General features: G+C 38.6%; 5 protein-coding genes across 15 annotated transcripts; 3 read left to right on the forward strand and 2 right to left on the reverse strand.

Moving 5' to 3' along the window:
- The first annotated feature begins 3,110 nt into the window (after positions 1 to 3,110).
- Positions 3,111 to 5,821, forward strand: LOC103718926 (peroxidase 64-like). The gene is made up of 4 exons (XM_008807939.5): positions 3,111 to 3,371; positions 3,457 to 3,645; positions 4,605 to 4,767; positions 5,157 to 5,821. The coding sequence occupies exons 1-4, from the start codon at positions 3,177 to 3,179 to the stop codon at positions 5,555 to 5,557; spliced, it is 948 nt and encodes a 315-aa protein (XP_008806161.2). The 5' UTR covers positions 3,111 to 3,176; the 3' UTR covers positions 5,558 to 5,821.
- A 2,990-nt stretch (positions 5,822 to 8,811) lies between these two features.
- On the reverse strand, positions 8,812 to 9,449 carry LOC103718901 (uncharacterized). The gene has a single exon (XM_017845664.4). It carries the CDS (start codon positions 9,447 to 9,449, stop codon positions 8,985 to 8,987), a length of 465 nt encoding a protein of 154 aa, XP_017701153.2. The 3' UTR covers positions 8,812 to 8,984.
- A 134-nt stretch (positions 9,450 to 9,583) lies between these two features.
- On the forward strand, positions 9,584 to 13,805 carry LOC103718900 (Single hybrid motif superfamily protein). 2 transcript variants are annotated; one of them, XM_039117644.2, is made up of 7 exons: positions 9,584 to 9,866; positions 9,963 to 10,011; positions 10,128 to 10,254; positions 10,371 to 10,441; positions 10,525 to 10,597; positions 12,335 to 12,467; positions 13,367 to 13,505. In XM_039117644.2, exons 1-6 carry the CDS (start codon positions 9,695 to 9,697, stop codon positions 12,443 to 12,445), a joined length of 603 nt encoding a protein of 200 aa, XP_038973572.2. In that variant the 5' UTR covers positions 9,584 to 9,694; the 3' UTR covers positions 12,446 to 12,467; positions 13,367 to 13,505. The 2 variants fall into 2 exon arrangements, with proteins under 2 accessions (XP_038973572.2, XP_008806125.3); XM_008807903.5 differs by having other exon boundaries at positions 9,599 to 9,866; positions 13,372 to 13,805.
- Positions 13,806 to 14,540: 735 nt separating this feature from the next.
- On the reverse strand, positions 14,541 to 18,884 carry LOC103718902 (Putative methyltransferase family protein). 10 transcript variants are annotated; one of them, XM_088712268.2, is made up of 8 exons: positions 18,587 to 18,884; positions 17,716 to 17,820; positions 16,252 to 16,338; positions 15,660 to 15,710; positions 15,481 to 15,574; positions 15,313 to 15,397; positions 15,046 to 15,213; positions 14,541 to 14,967 (listed from the first exon to the last, which is right to left on the reverse strand). In XM_088712268.2, the coding sequence occupies exons 1-7, from the start codon at positions 18,746 to 18,748 to the stop codon at positions 15,054 to 15,056; spliced, it is 744 nt and encodes a 247-aa protein (XP_088568394.1). In that variant the 5' UTR covers positions 18,749 to 18,884; the 3' UTR covers positions 14,541 to 14,967; positions 15,046 to 15,053. The 10 variants fall into 10 exon arrangements, 9 of the variants coding, with proteins under 9 accessions (XP_088568394.1, XP_038973570.2, XP_088568398.1 ...); XM_039117642.3 differs by having other exon boundaries at positions 15,313 to 15,415; XR_015973918.2 differs by lacking the exon at positions 15,313 to 15,397.
- A 983-nt stretch (positions 18,885 to 19,867) lies between these two features.
- Positions 19,868 to 25,748, forward strand: LOC103718903 (uncharacterized). The gene is made up of 5 exons (XM_008807911.5): positions 19,868 to 20,179; positions 24,132 to 24,250; positions 24,969 to 25,026; positions 25,158 to 25,235; positions 25,315 to 25,748. Exons 1-5 carry the CDS (start codon positions 20,002 to 20,004, stop codon positions 25,506 to 25,508), a joined length of 627 nt encoding a protein of 208 aa, XP_008806133.2. The 5' UTR covers positions 19,868 to 20,001; the 3' UTR covers positions 25,509 to 25,748.
- The last annotated feature ends 159 nt before the right edge of the window (positions 25,749 to 25,907 follow it).

Raw genomic sequence — 25,907 nt, forward strand, 5'->3', positions numbered from 1 at the left:
AGAAAATGAAGTGGAAGTTTTAACCAAAAAAAAAAAAAAATGAAGTGGAAGCAAAGAATGATATGACACTCAATGGATATATCCATATATCCATGAATGCACGAACGAGCGACGACATGGTGGTTGGTATTCGGGGCTTCTCCTACGCCAACTTGTGAGACTGCTCCAATCCCATCGCCTCTGTCATGATAAGCTGGAGGCTTGTAGACAAAGTTTTCTAGTTAATGTACAGCCCATTTGATAGTTGAAGTTCAACCACCATTTGCTCTCTCTCTCTCTCTCTCTATCTCTCTTAGCCTCCGGGCCTTCATTTTTTGATACAAACCTAAGTCTCCGGTTCCCCTTGGTCCAAGTCAATTATTGGCTTGGTTGCATGGTTATAAGTAAAGTAATGCTCTATTGTATAATATTATGCATGGTTATAAAGTAAAGTGATGCATGGTTATTGGCCCTATTTGGGGAAGCTGTTGGCAGTAGAGCTGTTGGAAGTAGAGCTGTTACAAAAAGATGTTTGTTGTTTGGTAGCTATATTTTTAAAGTGCTGTGGCATTTTAACATATATTTGGTAAATAAACTGAGAAAGTACTTTTATATGACAAAATTAGCATAAAGGACATTGCATAGTATTATACAATAGAGTATAATAAAACATAACATATATTAATACATAATATACGGTATAGTATAATATTACTATAATATAAAATATTATTATTATAATATAGTAATATGACATTGCATAGCATAGCATAATGGTAATATAATTATTAGAGTAAATTAATTTTCTATAATATAACATAATATTAAATTATTTAACATAACATATTAATATATTATGGTATAATGTAATATATATATTGTATTTATAGTATAATACAATAATAAAGATATAAAATATTGTAATTATTAGTATTAATTAATTTCTCATAATATAACATAATATTAAATTATTTAAAATAACATATTAATGTATTATAATATAAATATTTACTCATTGAAATGTATTTATTTATTATCTTATTTAATTATTCATTCACTCATTCATTTATATAAATATTTATTTATGCATTTATGTATTTATTTTTTTCTTTTCTTTTCTTTTCTTTTCTTATCTTTTTTTCTTTCCTTTTCTTCTTTTTTTTCCTTTTCTTTTTCTTTTCTTTTTTTCTTCCCTTCTTCTCCTTCCTTCCTCTCCCCCCTTCTCCTCCCGCGCGGTCGGCAGCGCCGGAAGGGGGCCAGGCCATGGCCGGCGGCACCTGCGGCAGTCTCGGCGGCTGCAGTTGGCCCCCTGGGAAGGGTTCTCCTCCCGCGTGGCCGACGGCGCCGGAGGGGGTGCGGCACTGCGGCGGCGGGGGAGAGGGAGGCACTATGGCGGGGGAGAGAGAGGGGGAGGGAGGGGCTGCGGTGGCAGAAGAGAGGGAGGGGTGCGGCGCTGCAGCGGGGGGTGGAGGGTGGGGTGGGGGCATGGGTGGGAGAGGAACAGGCGGTGAGATGAGATTTTGGGGAGGAAATTTATTTTTAAAATGGGGGTATTTTGATCAAAAATAGAGCTTCCCGACAAAGCTGAAAACAATATTTTCGGAAAGCTCCAAATTGGAGCTTCTTCCCAAAAGCTATTTTCAGCGTTCCGCAAAAGCTGAAACAACTTTTCGAAAATTTTACCAAACACCATTTTTTATCTAAAAGTACTTTTGGAGGGCCAGAAAGTACTTTTTGGCCCTCCAAAAGCTTCCCCAAATAGGGTTGATAGTTGAAGTTCAACCACCATTTGCTAGCTCTCTCTCTCTCTCTCTCTCTCTCTCTCTCTCTCTCTCAGTCCCCGGGCCTTCATTTTTTTGATAAAAACCTAAGTCTCGGTTCCCCTTGGTCCAAGTCAATTATTGGCTTGGTTGCATGGTTATAAAGTAAAGTGATGCATGATATAGCTTAGTCCACCCATGTACAACCAAAAAAAAAAAAGTGATATAGCTAAAGTTAGGTGGTTTGCTTGTCGCAAATTTAAGAGAACAAGACCTTTATGTCATTGTCGTTAACAGAAAGGAAGGTGAAAATGCTTTATCATACAAACGGTAAAATCCTTTTAAAGGCGTTAACTACAAATCTTAAGTAAGAAATATTTTTTTTTCTTGTTGAAATTTTATGGTTTGAGGGTTGCAATTATTGGTACAATCATGTGCGACCTGCGTACTTGTCTCGTAATATTTAATTCTGGATTGCTTCGAAATCAAGCATATGGTGGTCATAACTCACAAACGAACACAAATATATAATATTTTAAATTTTTTTATATCATATATTTCTTAAGGAACAGGAACCAAATTTTATACCAGAAGAAGCAGAAGAAGAAGAAGAAAACAAGCAAATGGATATCCATTGTTTTAGAGAAGAACAAATGAATGAAATATGATCACTTTTTTACCTCGAGTGCAAAACTCACATATCAAATTGGGGTGGCAGGAAAGAAACATGCATGACCTGCTGCCACCCTATAACTTGCATTGCAAATTTATGCAAGGACGATATCCAATTTTCTTTTGTTTTGGACATGTGTAGCACTGTTGAACTCAATGGTGGAAGTAATATTCCACACCTCAGCAGAGGTAACCTATTCTCAGTTATCAAGCTTTCTTGCATGATTTACAACTCTATATGAGTGTTAGGTGGTATTTGTTGCTGGGTCACATCCCTTGTCCTATAAAAACTATACTTTCATCTTCTCCCGCATATAAAATGTTCACCATCCTATATCTTATAATTCAATCCAGCCATGAGTTTTGTCCAGATGAGGTCCAAGGCAGGTCAAATTATTTCTTTCTTTTCATTATTAAAGATGTCATGGAATTGATCTCATGGCCGATGCTTTCAATCAGTCGGTCGTCCTATCACCCATAGAACCTCACATACACTTTAAGGAATTAAAATAAACAAATAAAATCACACACAGACTTCCAAGGAACAAAACTAGTGCAACCTTGGGTCATGTAGATGGGAAAGCTTCAAGAACACTACTCCATTACCGTGAAATATTCTTGCTCACCAAACACTTTAACTAAGCCACCTTTAGTAGATTGCAACAACTCCACAGTCCACACATCTACTCTGGTCACTACTATATATACACCATCTCTTCTCACCCTTTCCACATCAAAGAAAAATTCGAAAGAGAAGTATAAGAAATGGCCGCGCTAATCTCTCCTCTTCTCATTCTCTCGCTTGTTCACGTTGGTAGTGCTCTGAGCTTAAACTACTACGCCAAGACTTGCCCGGACGTTGAGATGGCCGTAACGGAGGCCGTGAAGAAAGCAACGGATAGCGACCAAACAGTTCCTGCAGCACTGCTTCGCATGCATTTCCATGATTGTTTCATCAGAGTTCTCTTTCTCCCTCTCCTTCTCTCTTAAATTATGCTGATATTGAGCTGCCTTTGTAACTATATTCGTGTGTTATTTGTTGAAGGGTTGTGATGGTTCGGTGTTATTGAACTCGAAGGGAAATAACAAAGCAGAGAAGGATGGGCCTCCAAACATCTCACTGCATGCCTTCTATGTGATTGACAATGCTAAGGAAGCAGTGGAAGCAATGTGCCCTGGTGTGGTTTCATGTGCGGATATACTAGCCCTTGCTGCAAGAGATGCAGTGGTCCTGGTAAGCAAACCATAGGATGCGACCGTTTAGAGTCGAACGCCTCGACTGCTTAGCAACAATCAGAAACTTCCACGGTGCAGGTGCAGGCCGCCATCAGAAGGTGGATGACTATCAAACAACACACGCCGTGTATGACATAGCACATGCTCCTTTAATGTCTGTCCATCTCATGATGGTGGCCATTACTCCACACCGTAGAGGATTCATGCTTGCTTAGTGACTGAGTTAGGTCTGGTCCTAGATTTACTCATATACAAGTTATAATTGATATATTCGTGGCCAAACTTACATGAGCCCGGACCTGCACAGGACTTACTCTCTGAAAACTAATAAAGATTCCTTTGCAAACTCCTTGTTGAAGACAAAATTCCATCGTTCGGCAACGTATGCTTTTTTGACCACATATTAAATTTTAATAAAGTCCGTCTTAGCTGACCTAAGAACACATATACTTTTTTTTCATGCTTATGGAATGTGCCAAAAATTAGAAATTAATGACCATTTCTATCTATCAGCTTCTGTAAGGCTAGTAGGTCTTGATACCAAGTATGATGCCTCGCAATTTGCTTGCTATTACTCCTAATCTAAGGGTTATTAGGTTTTTAAACATGACAAAAAAAATATACAAGGCCGTGGGAAAATGTACAATGTCCCCCTTTTTTTAAAGTAATTTGGAGCTATACAATAGGGGATAGCCTTCTTTGAACATCTAAGTTAGCCTGCACCTCTATTACATGTATCTATTTTAATTTAGGAAAAGGGAGAAAAGCAGCTAATTCATCAACTTCCACAGAGACACATCCTTTGCCATTCTCAGGGTCATAGCCCCATCTACCAAAGCCTTTTCTCATTGAAATGCAAGAACACTTCGTTAATCCTTTTAACTAGGCTAATTAAGTTCTAAGAAACAAGTTTCCAAGTGAAATAAACTATTTTCTTTCTTTTTTTTCCCTCTGCAGTCTGGGGGTCCCACATGGGAGGTTCCTAAAGGAAGATTGGATGGCAGAGTTTCCAAGGCCAGTGAGACAAGTCAATTGCCAGCTCCCACCTTCAACTTCTCCCAACTGAAGCAAAGCTTCTCTCAAAGAGGCCTCTCCACAGAAGATCTGGCAGCACTCTCAGGTAATGACAAAGAATCCCAGAGTTAGGAGTACGTTTTCAGTTCCTAGTCTACAAAAGATAATCTCCATTTGTGGGAAAACTTTTCAGCTGGACTTATGGTTTCTTCGATTTAATCAATTGATAACTCCAAGTCCAACCAATTGACCAGCTCCCACAGTCCATTTGTTTTTTTTTCCTGAGCCAAAAAATCCATGTGATTGCATATAAAAGGATTGCCAGCACAACAAAAATCTAACCCAAATGATGTGCTACTTTTATTGCTCTTTTTAGATCGACATAATACAAATTCTCGCATTTTTCAGAAGTGTCTCTATGTTTTTTCAGAACAAATTTACGAGTCAATTGACAATTTCCTCATGACTAAAATACTCTTTGTGCATGTATTGTAGGTGGACACACCCTAGGGTTCTCTCATTGCTCCTCCTTCCAAAACAGAATACATAAGTTTGATGCTAGCCATGACGTCGACCCTTCGTTGAATCCTTCCTTCGCAGCAAGCCTTCAGAAGGTGTGCCCTGCTCACAACAAGGTGAAAAATGCAGGATCAACAATGGACACGACAACCACAGTATTCGACAACATTTACTACAAGCTACTACTGCAAGGGAAGAGTTTGTTCTCTTCAGACCAAGCTCTTCTAACTAATCCCAAAACCAAAGGGTTAGTTTCCAAGTATGCTAGCTCACAAGAAGCATTCAATAAACGATTTGTCAAGTCTATGATCAAAATGAGTGAAATAACGGGTGGACAAGAAGTGAGGTTGGACTGCAGGGTGGTTAGGTCACAATGAGAACTTAAAATAGCAAATGTGACGGTGATTATCGTGAACTTTGTAATTTATCATCTAGGATTTGTTTTATGCCTTTGTGTGTGCATGGAGAATAAAGAGGTGTGGAAGCAAAAGAGATTTCACCTTTGAACTGGGCTGCCTGTTGTTACCTTGTGTACGAGGGGAAAAAATCAGCAAGTGCTAGCATAAACATTAGTGAACATTGAAAGCTTGCTACTGTGATACTGTTTTTTGCACATTAATTAAATTTATCTGCTTTCTATATTCTACTTTATTCAGCATTAGTTTACGGTTTTCTCATGTTCACCACTTTGACATTTATAATGCCTGCAAATTCCTATAATGTTTTTCTGGGGCTTTGGTTTCAATTATAAGGGCCTGTTTGGCATTGATTTTATTTGTTGTTTTCTATTTTTACAAATAAAATTACATAAATTGAAAAAACATGTTTGGTACTATTGCTTTCCTTTTCTAATTTTTAAACATCATTTTTATTATTTCTAGAAAAAATAAAAGTAAGAAATCCTCACTTTCAATATATCAAAAACAAAAAACTTGTGTTTTTTACCATCACCATCAACACCGCCTCCACCACCACTGTTGCTGGCTCTACAACTATCACCATCACTGCCACCACTGTCATCACCATTGGCACCCTCGCTATCGCCGACATTGCCACACCACCATTACTATTATCGCCACCTCCACCATATCTAGTTCCTCCACCACCACCATTGTCACCATTGGTATCGCTACCATTGTTGCCTCTACCATGCCACCGCCGCTATCATCGTCGTCATCTCTACCACATCTTTGGTGCCCCTCCCATTACCATCGTCGCTGCCATTACCACCACTACCACTATATCCCTCGACCGCATAACTACAACCATCGTCGCCATACCACCACTAGACCTTCCACCAACACCATCACTACCTCCACTACCTCTATTGCAACTGCCATCATCTTCACCACCATCACTTTTGTTTTTAAAAATAATTTGATTATATCAAATATATTTATAATTTTTAAAATTTTTAAAAGATAAAAAAATTATTTTTCTATTTTTGAAATAGAAAAACAAAATTGATGCCAAACGACATCTAAACATGTAGTTGGTCCTAAGAAAATGCTTGATTGATATGCATCATCGGAGCATGTTTTCCTGGGGATTGCATTCTCCATTTGATCATGCTTGCTCCGGATATGATATGAAGATGCACAGACTCTTAAAGTGGAGACACGGACACTAGCAGAATTTATTTGAATCAAATAGTCCTCTTCAATGCTGAATTCACAAGCGCATATTACAAATATTTCCATGAAATCAAAGTTCAGTTGGCAATGAATGTCCTTAGATCACGCATACCATAGCCAGAGTACAGGAAAGTAGGAAACTTGTTACCAAATAGAAAAAATGATCAAGGCTTACTCAAACTTAAATTACACATGGTGATAGATTATACTTGAAATAAAAAAAAGTTTTGTAAGCACCAAATTTATGATCCTAAAAATAACAATTCAAAAGATATACTATTGGGAAGAAGCATACTGGACCATAAAAAATTCTGAATTTCTTCTGTTATACATCAACATTTGGAAATATCTTTGAAAAGAAAGGTAATAAAGCATTCCTATCTGAACAGATCACAATGATGGTGCGAGTAGATACGAGGAGATTGCACTAAGAGTTATCCAAAGCAAAAAATTGCAGTTTTAACTTAGCAAGAAACAAATGTCCTTTTCTGGGCAGTAGCTAGCGAAACTCTGTAATTGCTAGAGATATTGTTGGGAAGGATTTCTACAAATGGTGTAGTCGAAGGCTAGTCCTCATATGATTGAAATGATACTGAATATTCCAATTCCTCAAATCAACAGCCTGCGAAGAAGTCAGATTTTAGGCCAAAAAAGTTTATTGACTGTGTGATTCAGACAAGGTGATCATGAAATTAATGGCTAATAGACTGCTGTGTGCTTTACTGCATTTATTATTTAGAACAATTGGCTATCCTTCCTGAAGTGGATATGGCACATAACTTCATAGCAACTCTCTCTCTCTCTCTCATGCACGCGCAAACACACACACGTACCTTATCCTGCAAGACTACAAGACCCCAGACAACTCAATATGACAAAATACCAGAATACATTGTCAAACATTCACCAGAATTGCTGCTCATATACTCTCATGAGATCATAGAAGCTCCATAAGTGCCTTAAACCATCTAACAAAGAAAAAGAAGAAAATGAATCGAAGAGGAATCATTCTTTTGACAATAAATCCTCTGGATGAGGCTTTCGAAAGAGAAGCGAGATGCGCACTAAGTTACAGAGAGGTTGATGGAGCCAACAGTTATTTGTGAAAGCTAACATCCATTTTTCAAAGATAAATAACTTCAGCAACATCAGATGCATGCCAGACACTGTATGTCCAGAATGTAAAATGACGAAGGAAGATTTAGCACATCTAATCTTGGATCTCCAATATTGCTCGAGGCATGGAACAAGACAACCACAAAGCAAGAATAATCAATTACTACAGGACTGCTTTCAATGGATCAAACATGAGATGATAGCACTCATAAGATAGGCAATCATAGGCTATGCTGCGTAGACTCTCGAAAGAAAGAAATGAGGACATGTGCAGACAGGGCAAAAACAATTTCTAGAGGAATCTTGTTATTTAATCAGATGAGTTCTTGTCTGCTCTGAAACTGGATATCGAGAATGATATATTATAAGGATGTGGGCATACAGATTGAACTAGAAATATCTAGGCAGTATAGAACTGATACGAATGAAGGTAAAAATGCAAAACAAAATTGAGAAAGAAAGGCCAGTATGGGTAACACCAAGTTGGACAAGGACAAGGGAAATTCAGAGGGTTGAAATGCTAGCCACAACTAAAAACACCATTCTTTTTCAGCCACACATAAAGGCAACCAAAGTTGTGAATTGAATTTTATTATATAGACTCTATGGCTGGCTGATCTTGAGCTCATTTTGAGCATTTCAAATGTGCTTCGTTCACAAGGGAGAAGACATTTGCTGCAAAAGATGATGGATTTGGTTTTCTGAGATTTATTTGAGGAGCTCATGAAGAATTAAGTAGCTTATAATATTTGTCAGAGTGGAGACATCAAAAAGTTTGATTTCTGTTAGAAAGGAAATAAGCATAACAAAACATTCCAACAGAATATACAGTAGTTTAAAAAACCTCTACCAATCCATTGTAATGGAAGCCAAAAAGAGCATACCAAGAAGCAAATTTTCCATTCTCTTTTCAATCTTTGGGAACTAATTTGGATAAAACATAGGTCCAAATTGATACCATAAATTCCCAATACCAGGCAAACAATTCATCCATTCTAGGGCCAGAAAAGGAAAAAAAACACATCAAGAGCAAGAGAGAGAGATGAAGCTATGCTCATACGGGAGTTTTGACGAGCTTCCTCCTTGCCAGAAATCTGGCGATTGGCGGCGTGAGGGCGATGGTGATCGGAACCCTCACAGGAAACAGAGCCTTGTTGCAGAGGATCGCCAGTGCCAGCGCTCCACCGCTCGACGCCGCCAGCTCCGCCGTCCTGTTCCTCTTCTTCTCTTCCCCCTCTCCTGGCGGCGACGGTGGCGGCGGTGGAGCAGGGGCATCGTAGCTGTCCAACACGACGGCGGGGTCGCCGGACGGGGCGCCAGCGGAGGACGAGGCGGCGGGGTCCTTGTTGAGGAGGCCGGAGGGGAGGCCGACCTTCTGGAAGAGGGACTCGACGTCGACGTTGTTCTTGATGGCGACGTAGAGGCCGGTGATGGAGGCGGCGGACACGGAGAAATGGACGCCCAGCGCCACCTTCCCGTACTTCTTCATCAGCTCCCGCATGCGCCCTGTGAACGCCATTTCCGGCAAGATTAGGGTCAGGGTTTTCGAGGAGAGAGCTCGAACGGCTAAAGCTCTATTAGGGTTTTGCCTTCCTTGGGAAAGCAGGTACTTCGCAAATTATGTTACTCCGCGGCGAGGGGCAACCATCTGTATAAGAATTAATCTGGACCGTCGGATCTCTCATGGATGGATGTGATTGTTACAGATCCCTTGCATAATAAGTTTATTGATCTAGGTTCTCCGAGTCTTCGTTCTTTCCACTAATGGAGGAAGGTCAAGAGGACGAAACCCTAGAAAGGGCTTCTCTTGAAACGGCAGAGAAGAAAGAGGAGGGGGAAGAGGAGCTTCGATCTCTCCTTCTGCCCGACATGAAGGATGTCCCTCCTACTCCTCCTTCCGCTGTCGAATCCAACTTCGTCCGATATTTCGCCGCAGGTACCTCTAAATCCTTGAAATCTCACAGAAAATGGTGGAAAATGATAAGAAAAGCCTTATTCTTTGGTTTGCTGTGATTCTTCGTATTTTCTACAGATTTTATGAAGCCTGGACATGATCAGTTTGTCTACCGCCATGCCAATGGGTGACTAAAACAAGAAACAACATCAAAATTTATTCTTGTTTCCTTTTGTGAAGCTTAATCCAGTTGCTCAATTTGTGTTTTTTTTTTTTTTTTGTTCTTTTGTGCTGTGATTGTAGGTTATGTGTAATTGGTTTGGCTCCGACTCATGTTGCCCTGAGGGAGAAGGGTGGAGTCACAGCTGTGGATTACAACGTGGGAAAATCGGACCGCAGTGAGATGAAGGTCACCGGAAAGCGAAAAAGGGTATGTGAATAATAGGATGATTGGAGACTTTTTAAAAGTTCAGATTTTAAAGCTTGCAAGGCTATCCTAATTTTCCTAATTATGTGAAAAATGTGAATGTTGATGTTGTGGTGCAGAATGCACAGCATTTTGAATCCAATTCAGCTCTATGTAAAGTTTGTGCAAATGATACATTCTACATTGTGAGGTTTGTATGGTAGAGTTTGGTTTATTTTGATGATAATGTCTTGTGTTTCAAAATGAAAAGTTTGTGATGGTGGCATTTGGCAGGTGTTGTGTGAAAGGTTCCCTTTTGGAGGTCAATGATAGGCTAATCAAGCAACCTGACCTGCTTAACTCATCGGTGCGTAAAAATCATCCTTATGCTTCTTATATCATGAAGATTGTATGGGTATGGTGGTTTAAATTTTATACAACATAGAGGTTGGAACTACTTAGTGACTCATCTAAAATTGGAGGAGAACTTATTCGGGATCTATGGGGTTAGGTGGTTTTGAAACTCCTGCAGTTTAATTTATCATTTCATTTGTGCTTCTAATGAAAAATGCTTTCTTTATACAAGAATTCGAGATTAAAAATTAAAAAAACCCTCATCCTTTCACTATCATTATTATGTACAAAAGCTCTGACTAAGTAGCATTTGATTAGCTTTAGTGGCAATTGATTAGCTTTAGTAGCAATTGATTAGCTTTAGCATTTGATCATCTATCTTGTAAATATGAAGATACTCAAAACATTTCCAATCGCTAACAATTCCATCAGTTAAAGTTTACTAGGAAGGTTCAAGCAAATCTTTACCAAGCATCACACGATCCAAAATATTTTAACTTTTCCTCTAAACGATTAACTCTTCCTATATTTGAATTGAATATGATCATATTTTGGTTTCCAAAGTACTTAATGACATGAAAGCAATATTTTAGTTTTAAAATATAGATTTTATTATTTTTTTTAAGTACTAGTGCAACATATTCTGTGTCATTGTTTCTTTTCCCTTTTTTTAAGGCGGCATGGTTAAGGTCATGCAACTGAGGGGGCACCCCCAGGGTCAATTTCTAGATCACTACATTTGTATTGTTTGCCACATGTGAGGCCACCCGATCTACAATATTGTTTGCCCCTCTATAGACATGAGCTGCCTTAGATGATCCCGATATAGAATTCAAATTTCCCAAGTCCTCGAGGGTAGGATGAGCGTCATCATATAAAGTCATCAGTCCTGAAATCCAACTAATTGCAGTCTTGGAATACCCCTCCAGCACAATATTGGGGACTTTGAGGACTGTGACTGCATAGGCCAGGCCTTCTCGTGCTCTTCTTAACTCTGCCAGTGGTAGGCTTGATTGATTGATGCTGCCAGTTGGTGTATTCTCAGCCAATCTGGAGCAATCTTTTTTCATTGGTGCTTTACTGTGAGAATTTCGACTGTGTTTTTTTTTTTTTGCCTCAATCTATTACACCTAGCATTATCAATTTAGATAACATACGTAAAATCATGCCCTTGAGGATTCTCTCATTGCATGTGGAACACAAGATGTTTTGATAATAATCTGTTACAGATATGAGAAGAACTGTTTTTCAGCTGGGATGCAGGGGATGAAATAGGAGTTTAATCGACTCATACACAGTTTACTTGTGATTCATGGGCATCCACTTACCCTGGTTCAATGATCTGATGCATGTTTGAAGAACATTGGTTCATAGATTAATGATGCAATTGCAGCAGCCAGAATACCATTCATATGCTGGAAGATAGTGTCTTTGTTTCCTATAGTTTTGACATGGACATTAATGTCTATTGCAATTCTAGTAACGAAAAAGGATGTTGACTTAGCAGTACAATAAGTATGCACTTCTGTTTACATCTATAATTCTAGTAATGAAAGAATGCTGACCTAGCAGTACAATAGGTACGAGCTTCTGTTTATATTTATTTGAAGTTTTGAAATGTGCAGGCATATATATGTTCCAACAGCAAAGAATGAATGCATCTAGCAGCACTTTTAGAATGCACCAATGCTGACACTATGTTTGCTAAAGTCCTCCTTTGCTTATCCATACAAATTTGTTTGTCATGCAGGCTGATAGAGAAGGATACATTGCAATTATCATGCCAAAACCAGCAGACTGGCTTAAGATCAAGGATTCATTGTTGAGCCATGAAGACTACAGGAAGTTGAGAAGTCTTTGACTCTTTGCTGATACAATGAAAGGTATGTCTTGCCTGATTTGCCTTTTCTGCAGTAGAACAGACCTTCTCTAATATGGTACTTGTTGACACAACCTCTACTTATGAACCCGTTGGTCCGTTTCTCCCAGAATCTCTTGTGCATCTTCATGCTTCCTGCTCCTTTTCTTCTACACTCTCTAGGGTTCAACTTCTGCCCGATGCTTCACCACTTGATCTCCTTGGCCGTCATCCATGGCCTTTACATGTACATTGCCACAACTCTGAATGGTCAAACCTTTGGCACCTGTCATTACCCATTTCAACCTTTCTAAACCTATGGCATGGAGCCAGTATAAGATTCCATAGATACCTTGAAAACAATGTAATTACTGTGGTTAATTGCTTTTTGGCTATTTTACTCTATGCATCTTCAAATGGGGAACAAAACTCAGGCATCACGCAACCAGCTGGATTCTATAGCCTATTCCTAAGGAGTAACAATTGCTAATTGTGGTATTAAAGTCTTAAGGGCAGTAGTTTTGAAATTGTGGTGTAGATAGAAGTTCCAAACCCATGTTAAACGATGCTCCTACTTCTGATTACCGTGCTGCTTTGAATTGTGAGCAACAAAAACATATAATATTTCCTCTCTCTCTCTCTCTCCCCCCAACTCTGGCTTCTATAGCTCAATGATAGTTGAATCTCATTGAGTTCATCAGTTGTGAAAGTCCATGAATCCATTAGACCATCATCTGAGCATGATGTGATGATGATGGTTGTCCGCATGGTAACTAGATGATGCTCTCGAAGAAAAATTTTACTATGATTGTTTTTCTTCCGAATGTTTCAAATTTGGTAATACTACAAACCATAAGTTACTAATATGTTTTCCAACCAAGCTTTCGTTCCAGTGTTGCAGTCTTGAGTAGCTTGACATCTTAGTGCAGGACTCCGGTCAGAAATGGAGGGAAGAGTTGGTGGATGGAGACAATTGGATTTAAGCAAGTTCTTGCAGTGGTTTAGATTTTGTTCATCATCCACTACACTGGACTATAGGCCATGTCAACACTAAAGCTCAAGGGATCACCTGCACCAAGTTACAGTAACACCATCCTCAGTCACTGGTTGATTGAGGCATCATTTGCCTCTAAAGATTCTGATCAACTTGCATCCATATGAAGGACCTGTCCAAAGAGGACGGTTACAATTCATTAGTTGTTGCTCCCCTCATTTATCTATTGTTCCAAATTCACCCCTTCTGGGGTCTGTCTATGTAGACATTTTGTTTATTTATGGGCTAAAATTCATGTATGCAGAAAGGCCAATGGTGATGGAAACTGGAGGTGACAATATATTTTGACAGATTGGGTTAGCAAACTCACGATTTAAAGCTAAAGCCATTTATGATCAAATTTAGAGAAAGAAAACAAACTCATACACAAGTCATCTGTTTTATATGAATTCATTAAAAACGAACCTTCCTAACAGAACCTGTACTGGTCAAATATATATGTTATAAAGATCAAAATGATAGAGACCAAAGAGAAGGGGATTAGTGTTGGGCAGTGAAAATTCTAATCATTTTTCTCTACACTTTTTCAGTTATATTGTTAGTTTTCACCTTTAATTATAAACTGCTCAGACTCCATAATTATTTGAGCTAAGCCTCGACTATTATCACTGTCATACGTGCTTAGGATTGAGATCTAAAGTACCTGCTCAATCCATGGAGACCCAGAGATCAGACCTGAAGTCTCACCAATTACAGAGAACCCTTACGTGGATCTAGATTCCAGCAGCTTGGCTCATCATCAAAATTGCCACCCCATACTAACAAGTAACACCACTGAATTCATTTGACAAGCTGCAAAGTGACCATCTTGGGAGAGCTTGTCTCAGCACATATTGGCTTCTGACAAGCTATTTCTGTTTTGCTGAAGAAAATTTCTCCAAGAAAAGCAAAATAATATATTATATGACATTTACTTGTGCCTGAAGCATGCAAAGAATCCACCAACACTTCAAAGGATACCAGATATCTTGAAGGACAGTTTTTAAGATAAAAGTAAGCTAGCACTTGAAAGGAACCAAAATAATCACTTAACGGACATGAAAATGAGGGGAAAAAAAGAGAGAATAACATAAACAGAAGCTTCAAAGCAATTGTTCTACTCATTTTCCAAAAAAGAAAGTTACAAATAGAAAAAGCTGCATAAATTGAAGGCCCTGATTTGTCAAAATTAAAAAAAAATAAAAATAAAAAACAACGGCCCAATCTGTAGGAAAATGAAAGTGACGTGTCAAAGGTGCAGGCATTTGCAATGAAAGCCTTCACCCTTTCCTACAGAATCCAGTAGGAGAAACTGCCTGGTTAAATTATGACTTTTTAGGGCTCTTAACAAGGCAAACCCACATATGATTCAAACCTCTTCAAATTTGAATTTACTTTCTCTTCCGAACCCTAAAATGCATGTGACTACATGCTTGTTGCAAGATGTCTTTACCCCTGCTTGAACCATACCAATGAGAGAAGCACCTATTATCTGCACCAAGATGAATCTTAAATAAATGTTGAGGCCTGAAGATAACTTATATTGAGAATGTACTAATGGAAGTCCTACTTGCAGTGTTAACTTTTAGACTTCTGGTTATCCAGTGTAATCTCAACAAGTTGAATGTTTCCCTGCAGAGAAGCAGCCTTGCATGGTGGCATGATTGAGAAGCCATCCAGAAGTTTTGAACATTTCAATCCCCATTTTGCCATCAAGAACTCGATGAGATGATGACCACTGCAGATCAAGATCACATTCGGTTACAAAGATATAGTTACCTAGCAATGAACTCCTCCATGTAAAATTCAACACCAAAACATAAGATGAAAGAATAACCTTCGGTTATGGTATGTAGTTATAAACACAGATCCAGGGGAATTTTGCAGAAGAAAAGTAACCGTTGCAAAGAGATTGTCAAAATCTTCAACAACATTTTGATCTGTCAATCAGATAATCATATGATTGATAAGTAAACTGCATTATATTCATGTCTCTGTATCTCACCAGTTGTGTCATAGAATACATCAGCTCCAAGCACAATCTGAGGGTGCAGATCAAATATAGGGGCATCCCACTGTCCCCATGTGAGGCCCAGTATCTGCAAAACAAGAGTATAACATTATTAGAGCAAACCAAAGACCAAGTATATTGAAAATGTGGATGAATTAGCGTTGAAAGTCTACATTACAATTGACTTTATTAAGATTGCATATTAGTCTCATGTTCTTCAGTACCTGTTCATCAAAGACATCATAATCAATGAAAAAAGTATATCTAAAAGAGTTACCAAAATGAAATCAATAGATGATCAGATGATGACACCAGATACACAGATAGTGTGTTGTAATGAGCGTAAACCCAATTATTACCCATAACTTGTTCTTATGATATCTAAAATTGGTAATATATCTTCCAGAACCTAATATCCAACAAACTCATGTATTCTGAGAGCATTCAGGCCTACTTTTTTTCCTAAATTTTGCTTTAGTAACAATCAAGAACTCCCATCATAAAATATTGCACTAGCTGAAAGGTTCCGAAAGAGGATCAATATAACACATCACCAAGACACAGACCTGAAGTTATGAATACTCAAGGTGCTCACACTTGTCAACAGCAGTAGAGATATACATCCTCCTACTTAAATAATGTATTCTCAGAAACAACACAACTTTGGAAGTTGGATTTGCTGAATGCAAGCATACTGACATTTACCTTCTATTTTCTGGGTTCTCTTAACTGTTGGTAAACTACATACTCTAATCAAAACATTACCTCTACTCCTTCTGCGTTGTCTGTCAGTATGACATTTGCTCCCACCTTGGCAGCTACCAATCCAGGCAATGATGTCCCAGCACCTAGCTGCAAATAGGGGAAACATCAAAAGATTAACACTCCAAGCAGTTACTTAACTTGGTATAACCACAATCTCAAACACCATATGTCACTACCATAACCTTGTCAACTGTTTTTAAATTTGCAATTAGTAAATCTAGATTTTAAGATTATATGACGTTCCCACAAGATCGAAGTTACATTAGAAAAGGACAAATTCACAAAATACATGGTAATAAACTCACATAGAAGAACTAAGTAAAACAAGAATATATGGATTTCTTATTTAACTGTAAATTAAAAATGAGTTTCATAATAACAAAACTTGTTTGATTTCTGGGTTACACAAAACTGATATTTTTCTCAAAAAAAAAAGACAACATTAATGAAAAATACTCTTATTTTTCTTTTAGGTTATAAAAAGCTTCATATTCCAAAAGATGAAATTAATTGAACCTATGGAGTTCTTTTAAGCTTTAACCAAAGATAACTTAAATTCTTCCACTTTTACAAATGAATTTCAAGTCACAAAGCAGCTTGTAAAGAAAACTTTTAGACCATAAGGTACAAACTCAAGCAGACATGACGCGACTATCTATAAAATGATCAACCAGGCTAAAAATGTTAGCAAAATTTGTCTATGATAGCTAACAATTAATCTGCCAACACTTCTATAAATGACTTACTGGAAAGCATTAGCAGATTAATATCGGATACTTTGAGTAATTGGGACGGAAGTGGGGAAGATAATCATTAATTTTTTAAGAAAAATGCTTATAAGATTTTGTGTCCAATGAAAGAATGAACCTATCTAACAGCGGCAACTTTTGTTGGGAGGCTCTGGTGGTCAAAACTCAAAGGATATCATATGTCATCAACTTAAGGAAAGCAATGAATTTCGTGTTGCCTTATTATACTCAAACCATTATAAAAAATCTAGTGACTTTCTCGTGCATTCTGTTCAGTCAAAAGTCTTGCTTCACTGCCTATTATATAATATTCAGGGGAAAAACACAATGAGAAAGAATTTCTGTTTGATGGAGCAGATCTCTTCAATCTCAACTTCTTTGTTGGTCTCTACTCAAGTAGATATGTGCACCAAGTGGAATCAAAGTAGTTTAGAACTAAAGCACAAGTACAAAGTGTTATATAAAATACTATCATAAAAAAAATCATTCAGAAAACACATCCTTCATTCAGATATAATTTGACAACAAGATTAAGATCCAAACAAAGTAAAGCTCAATCCTGAAAGACATGGTTCATACATTCAAATATGTTTAAAGGAAAGTGCCGGGTGGGGGGGTGGGAAGTGGGGTACTCGAGATCTTAAAAGCCAGAATCCAAATTATAAGTTCATATTGCTCTAAGCATAAGAAACAAAAATGTAAAAGGTGAAACTACCTCAATGACAGTGTTGTTAGCAAATCGCAGTCTTTGCTGCCAAACATACTCAGCAAGAACTATGCTACATGGCCAGACAAACATTCCATAATCTTCTTGCATATTCTGTGGAAACAAAGTCAGGCTGAAATTTTTCCTTTAAACAGCAAGTTTTCTAAAAAGAAAGACAAATAAAAGATGCACAGGAAAATGCATGAGCATGCAAAAAACAAGCATTAGAAAAAGGATAATGTATCCATTCAGGCAACAGTTCAGCGATTCCAATAACCAGACAATGAGTTCAAACCCAATATGCTTGCAGCAAATTGCAACTTCATATAACTTTCTTCTTCATATGTTTGATAGAAACATTACCCAGGCCCCTGGTGACAAACTGGTTCTCTTAAGAAGTTAGCAATCAGCACTAGAAGTCTTTCTTCTTTTCCATTCACATGAACCGGAAAAGTGGATCCCCTCGACAAATAATAAAGTGTAAAACTGTTGCACATAAAGCTTTTTTTTTTTTTGTACCCAAAAAAAGAGGCAAAACTTTAGCCTTACCAGATTTGCGAATTTATGGAATACTATCACTGCTTGAAATCTACCAAACAATTTGAAGTCTGAGTCTCCCAATACAAACTTTATATTTCCCCGACAATTATCTCCCACTTTTGATCAAGCAACTACTAAGCGAATTGACTACGGAAAACATCACATGATACAAATCGTGAGGTTATGTTATAAAGACTTACGAACTCTATCAGAAGCAAAAAACATCCAGAAGATCACTATAGCTATCAACATGTATATATGATTTGATGCTACGGTTGCCATCAACAAATTCAAAGAACGTAGGAGTGGTGAAAACGCCTACGTTATAATGATTGGTTACCTCGATGATGTCGATGTAGAAATCGTGGTCGTCTTCGGAGGAATCGCCGCCGAAGTAGTGCCGGGAGATGGTGGTCATGGGGCTCACGGCGCTCGCCCCCGCGGTGGGAGACGGCGGTGGCGGGGATGAAGCTGAGGGTGAGGCGGGAGAGGCCGCATCCATGGTCGCAGTTTGCCGCGCTCGTTTGGGGCGGAGGGATGAGGGGATTCTTCTCCTGCCGCTGCGGTTGGGTGCTGCCACCGAGCAGCCACATAAAGCCGTAAGCAGGGCAGATGGTTCCACCGAAAGCCTACCTGCTAAGCTAATTCAGCAGCAAATCCGGCCCATCCTGTTTGATTTATGGCTTCCAACGGACAATTTGGGCACGGCCCATCATCATCGTCTTCTTCTCCTTCTTCTTCTTTCTTCATAATAGAGAAAAAAAAGAATGCTTGGTTCTTCCGAAAAAACTCTTAAGTATTGAGCTACAAAGAAGTCGCACTGTTCACCTTCCGATAGATATGGAAGGCCTAGAAGGAACCATACCCTTTCGCTAGTCTCCGAATATCGTGGAGCAATGACTATCTACCCGTCTTCCTGCGCTAGCCTTGAACCCACCAGATTATCATGGCTGAATCTCCTTCGAGGTGAATACAGACCAAACCCAAATCCATTTCAACCCTTTAATAAGAAAAAAAAACTTTTGTAGATTATCTTTTTATTAATAAATTTAGATGTCTTAATGTCTCATCCTTCATTGTCTCTCTTCTTCCCTTCTGCCTGTACCTTTTCTTTCTCCTATATCTGCAAAAAAAATTCTACAAAAAAATATCCAAACAGACCCTAATTATAGTTATCTTCTATAAAATAATAAAATAAATATTGGACACTATTTGTTATTCCTTATATTAAAAAGTATTATTCTTTTCCTATTATACTACTTAAAAGATAATTTCCTATAATATTTGGAGGATCTATGATTATAGCAATGGACATTAGTGATATATACATGATATGCATGTGAAAAAAAAAAACGGAGAGATAAATTTTGGCCTGATTAAGTGTTTTTTTTTGCTGTTATTATATTTTTTTAATTTTGGCTAGTGCTTGCCAACGATAGTTCGACAACTCTCCGTGGAGGCTAGGTTCGTCAAACTCATAAAATGCGTGGAGGCCGGATTGATGAGATCCCAATCTAGCCCAACCGAGAGCTTTGGGCTGGGCCAGCCCGTTGGTGGTCTCCAGGATGAGTCGCTTCTCTTCGCGTCAATTCGCTTCCTCTCTCCACTGGCCAATCTCTGCTCCTCTCGAAGCTGCTCGCGTCGTCTGCTCAATAAAAAAAGAAATCCAGAACCAAAACACCAATCATTCTAATCCTCTCTCTCTCTCTCTGAGAGGCAGAGAAGATAGAAGAAGAGGGGTTTCGAAATCTCTCCATGGCTCTCGCTTGCTCTCTGCCTCGCTTGCCTCTGGCTCGCCTGAACCATGCCGATCCTTGGTCACCATCGATGCCTATAAATCGTCTCTCTTTCTCCCTCTCTTCTTCCCATCCCCCTCTTTTCTGGGCGAAGAGGGCCAACCCCTTCTCCACCTTCCGAAGAGCCCGGTGCGGAGGTATCAGCTAATCTTTCTATTTTACAGTCCATTGCATTGCCTTCTAGTACATGGATTGGATATTAGTTTCTCTATTACTGGTATTCTTGATCCATGGATGGCTAGGCTATAACTCGAGGGTGGTCATTTTGATAATTAGTCGCTCGTGGCATGTTTAAGTTTTTATAGTATTTCTCTCGCGCTTAAGGATTATTAGAGACTTTATTTGCTCCTTTTTTCCCCTTGTTTAATGTTGTGGTGGATGCCCAATTTTGAGGCTTGAGGCAAAGTTTTTCTTGATTGAATCTTTGCTAGCTCTTCTGGGTGGCATTTTGCCACCCTTTTCCATCAAAAAGAAAAAAAAAGAATCTTTGCTAGCCATAATGCTATACATAACCAAGGAGTTTAGCTTTTCCTTTTTAGTGGATTGTTTGTATATGTATATGGATATGTATGTATATGTGTATGTGTATGTGTTTGCCTATGTGTATGTATAATGTTTTCAACCGTGGCTAGTATGAAGAACAGGAAAATAATGGATATAGATCTTTTAGGTGCTTCGTAATTACGGGTGTTGTAATTTTAGTTAATAATGGTCAGGTAGTAGAAGATAGAGGCCAATTTCTGTTAATTGTTGAGTCATGTCATAAAATACATAAACTGTGTCACGAGGACTTGGGTGGGAGTATCAGATGCTGGTATATGTCTCAGTGTCGGATCCTTGTAATCTTTAAGAGTTTAGTCTTGTGGATCCTTACCCAAGTAGCACACCAGTACCCATTTCTGAGTGTTGAGTTGGGGGTACTTTGAGGTAGATCCAAGGGTCTTTGTAATATAGGCCATAAGTTGTCGAGTGATGGTGCTACTAGATAAAAGATAAACAAATATCAATATGAAGCCAGATTTTTCTTATTTTACATAAGTTGTCAACTGATTGTACAGCTAGATTAAAGATATTGTCTTAGACATCTGCCAGACTACCACTGGTCAATTCAGAAAACTGTCTTTTTATTTTGTTTGTTTCAGGACATTGTCTTAGATAAGATTTGGAAATGCTTCAAGGTGGTGAGGTTTTAGAAGCAGAAGAATAATGACATTGATTTTGCTATTAAAGATGATTGGTTAGGCGGCAATCTTAGATATATTGAATGAACAAGGAAAATGCTGATGACTGGTAGAGAAGCATTATGCTATTTATCCTTAACAACAAGGATGATGTATCCTGAAATTGCATCAAATGTTGTTTATTCATATCATGAAGTTGGTGTGGAAGATTGAACACTGATGACCATCTTTGGAAACTTCTGTGGCATGGTACAAGATAGGTTATCCACGAAGGTACTTCTCTCATAGGAAACCGGTAGAAATTTTATGAGAAAAGAAATAATTGAAACATGGTTTTGTTGGAATGAAGGTATTGTAGATTACCATGAGGGGTGATCTAATGGGTGTCATGGAGGAAAAATTTACATGTATCCAAGAGCAGAAATTAGTTCTTTTTTTTTTCCTCTCCCTTTTTACATAGATACGGAAAGAAGAATGAGTTTGTGATTGACAGACTTATAGTTGGACAAACAAAAAGAGGAAGTCTCTGTGAATTTGATTACAGGAGCAGGGAAATAATGCTCCTAGAAGCATGTGTGTTTGAAGAAAATGCTGTTGTACTAGGTACATCATGTTCCAATAATAATAGTTGTATTGCTAAGAGAAATACTAGTATCTTGTTTGTATGGGGGCAATAATTGTATAAATGATCATATCAATTTATGCTTATAGTACCTTAATGGAGCCGCAGTATTTATAATCTGTGTTATGAATTTCAGAAACCTCAGTATTGGAAACAAATTTTTCACTGAGGTGCAATACCTGAGGTAGGGCTACAGCAAGGATCGAGCTTAAGCTTTCTCGCAGTGTTTTCTGATATTCAGAAGGTATCGTGGGGTATATATACACAGATGGACTCATACATAACATGGAAGGGGAGTTCACAGATTATGCCATATGACCTGTATGGAACAAATTTGTTTGTTTTGCATTTCATCGAGTCTTGTTCTAGTTTCTGCTCTTGTTCCACTTATAGCTTTCATGAGATAGAAGTTTCAATCAGCCTCATGGAAATTGGCTTGAAAACTAGTAAAACTAAATCAAACGATGTTATTTTATTGCTAGAAGGAATGATGATGAAGCCCTAGTCATAATTTATGCTCAAGAGACAACCTAGCGTATCATCTAATAATTTATTTTATTATACAAAGGAATGGAGAGAGAGAGAGAGAGATAAATATATATCAAGTAGAATGTGAATACTTAGAAGTTCTGTGTAATTTTTGTTGGAGCATTAGTTGGCTCTGCTGTTCGGCAGAAACCTCTTTTTCTATTGCAAGATAGAAAAAGAATTTTATTTAAAGCCATTTTTTTAGAAAGATTTTTAAAAGCCATCCTTAAAGAAAAAAATTTCCTTTTCCAATAATAGGACTCATTTATTCAGACCACACAGAAACATTATCATGTATCTTGTCCGTTGGAATGCAACATGTGCAGGGAGGGTATATCCATCAAATTCACAATTGTCGTGCTTTGGGGGTGTCTGTGCCATAAACTGTCAGTGGATGAATTCCATGAGGTCCTTACCCTAGCAGTAAGATCAAGCTTAAGATGGTGTTAATTTGGAAACTTGAACCTTACATACAAGGAGGAATGGATATACATTTGGGTCCTGTTTGGATACCTTTATAGACCACAATGTCCTACAAGAATCAGAAATTTTTCTATGGTACTAAATCACTAGGTATTTATTCCCCTGAAGTGTGTGTAATACTATTTAAGGTGAAAAAATACTTAATAAATAGGTCATATTGTGGTAATAATGTATTTCATTTGATTGTCTTTTACATGCTCACACAAGGTCGGAGGAACCGGTATTGGGCACTGTACCAGTTCCTTAGCAGCTCGAGTTGATATGGGCTGTGCCGGATCTGTAACGACGAGGATACGGTACCATAGGAGAGAGGAAAAGAGAGAGAGGGAGAGAGGCTGGTGGAGGGTAGCAAATGCTGATGGAGGGCCGCAGGGGGCGAGGCCACGGCCAGTTTTTCTGTTTCGAAAGAAACAAGGGTTTGGTCGCGGCTAAAAAATTTAAGAATTTTTAAGTGAAGTCCGCCACCTCTCTCTCCCCCTCTCCCTCTCCCTCTCCCTCCCCCACTCGCTCTCTTTTTCCTCCTTCGGCTCCGGCTCCGGCAACGCATCTCGTTTCTATTGCCGAAACCATACCAGTGAGTCACCGGTACGGCTCAGAACGGGAAGAACCGTCCGGTTCAGGATGGTTCCGCCGACCTTGTTCTCACATGTTACAAATATAAGCTTCATATACTTTTTTTTTTTGGGGGGGGGGGGGGGGGAGAGATGATATGATTGGCATTACTGTGGTGTATTCTAGCCAGTAGGGTATGGATATGGATGATCGTTATATTTCTTCTTTCCAGTTAGGTAAGTAGTTGGGATCTCTTTGCTAGTCTTGTGAGTAAAGAAATAGATTACTTTGTTGTCTTTTGTCCGCCATTTCTTAGTCTAAAGGGTCTAGAACATGGGAAGTTGAATACCTTTATAGAGTTTGTATTAAAGCTATAAGAGATTTATGGCGGTGGTCATCTTATATCATCTTATGGCTCTTGAGGTTGTTTTTGTTATTGTCATGCTTTCTGTGGTCCTCTAATTTAATGCATTTCCTCTCTAGGAGATGAATTAGACGGGATGGCTTCTGTATGAACTCTTCTTGCCTTCTGGATTGCATTTGTTTTCTTTATACTTATTTGGTAAAGAATTCGTTTAACTGGTTAATAAATAGAATAAAGAAGAAAAAGCAGGTACCTCCAAGTGAACTGTAATGGCAAGCCCATTGATAACCTGGAATAGATGCTGGTATGGTTATATCAGTGTGGTTTAAAGCTAAAACCTTCGTTTCTGACCTTTTCAGCAAGGGCAGAGATGCATGAATCTGGAAGCACTTTGGGTGTAGATGCTTTCACAATGGTCAAACATGTGCTTCTTCCAATTACTGACCGGAACCCTTACCTCTCAGAAGGAACAAGACAGGTCCTTTCTATTTCTTGCAGTCCTTGATATACCCATTTATCATGGCATCAATGCTTGTTTAGGCAAAATATGAACAACTTTTCTTTTCTATGGATGGAGGGGAATAGGATAGCGCAGTTTAAAGGTAAAGAGGAGGGGTGGGAGGGATGGTGGATGAAGGAGGAACATGCTGGGAGGTGAATGGGGGAGGTGGAGTGCAGAGGACAAGCAGGCTGAGGAAGTGGGAAGAGGAGGAGGAGGAGGAAGGGAGGTTAGGGTGGAGGACGAGAGGAAAGGGAGGGAGAGTAGGGGACCTAGGGGCAGATGTAGGAAGAGGACAAGATCTAGAGGAAGTGGATGAGAAGAGGAAGAAAAGAGGAAATCATACCTATGCTATAAATGGCTCTTCTGATTGAGATATTCCTTGAGATGGGAGGATATGGTTGAGGATGGATGATTTGGTCTTCAAGGCGGGATTTAAGATCGAAGGAAACTTATTTTCAATTTTGGGTTCTACTAGATACTTGCTTGACCTAAAAACCAGTCCAACATCTGACCTAACATAAGTTTTAGAAATTCTGTTTTTGTTCTAAAATCTAGTGACCAAACGGACCAGATATTTGAGGATAATTCTCTTGCTCGATGATACATTACCTTCCATTTTACAGCCTTAAACATTTCTTAGCAGTTTTCTTTTTTGTGTTTTATTTTCTTTGATAAAATTTTGTCTTTTCGGCAGGCTGCAGCAACCACCACTGCTCTGGCTAAAAAGTATGGAGCAGACATCACGGTTGTTGGTATGCTTACTGAATTTTCAATTCCAACTACTTTACTGAAAATATGCACGCGAGCTGTGTAAAATTGTTTTGGTGAGATACACCTTTGAATGAAAGAATTCATGGGATATAGAATTTGATCTTCCCTGCAGTTATTGACGATAAGCCGAAAGAGTCGATCCCAGAGCATGACACTCAATTATCTAGTATCAGAAGGCACCTTTCAGAAGGTCGGTTTTGTTTTGTCCTCCTTCCAGCAGTCAGTCAGAACCAGCATTACCTGATTGAGGTCCTTTCATTCTTTGTCAGGTGGCTTTAAGGAATTTGGTTTGATGGAGAGGCTCGGAGATGGAAAGATGCCAACTGCTATTATAGGCGAGGTTGCCGATGATTTGAACTTGGATCTAGTAGTCTTAAGCATGGAAGCAATCCATTCAAAGCATGTTGATGGAAATTTGTTGGCAGAGTTCATTCCCTGTCCTGTGTTGCTTCTGCCTCTGTAATATATGAGATCGGCGGTATGTTGTGTAAATTTTATATTTTGTAGCAGAGCCTAACTCATGATTTTTGCCAACCGTTATCCCATCTCAGCTTCCCCCCACCATGTTTCTTTCCTGTAACCCTCCAAATGTCAACTTTCTAAAATGCAGAGCTATCTTCTGCTTGTAAAGTGAGTCATAAAATCATTATCCTGGTGCAGAAACTCCAAAAAAATATAATTCTTAGTTACTTTGAAAGAGTTACAGACAGTAATTCTATGTAAAACAGTATCAAAATTTGATCACAGTGTCGTACTCAAGTTGCCAAGTAACATCTTAGGCTTGCAAAAAGAGCGTGTCTCAACTCTGCTTAATCTTGGTTTACATGACAAGTGCAACAACCCAGCTTGATAAACGTAAGAT

This window comes from Phoenix dactylifera, chromosome 16, assembly GCF_051530095.1.
Source record: "Phoenix dactylifera cultivar Ajwa chromosome 16, Ajwa_hap1_PhDact_Kaust_v1.1, whole genome shotgun sequence".
In the NCBI taxonomy this organism is placed as follows: domain Eukaryota; kingdom Viridiplantae; phylum Streptophyta; class Magnoliopsida; order Arecales; family Arecaceae; genus Phoenix; species Phoenix dactylifera.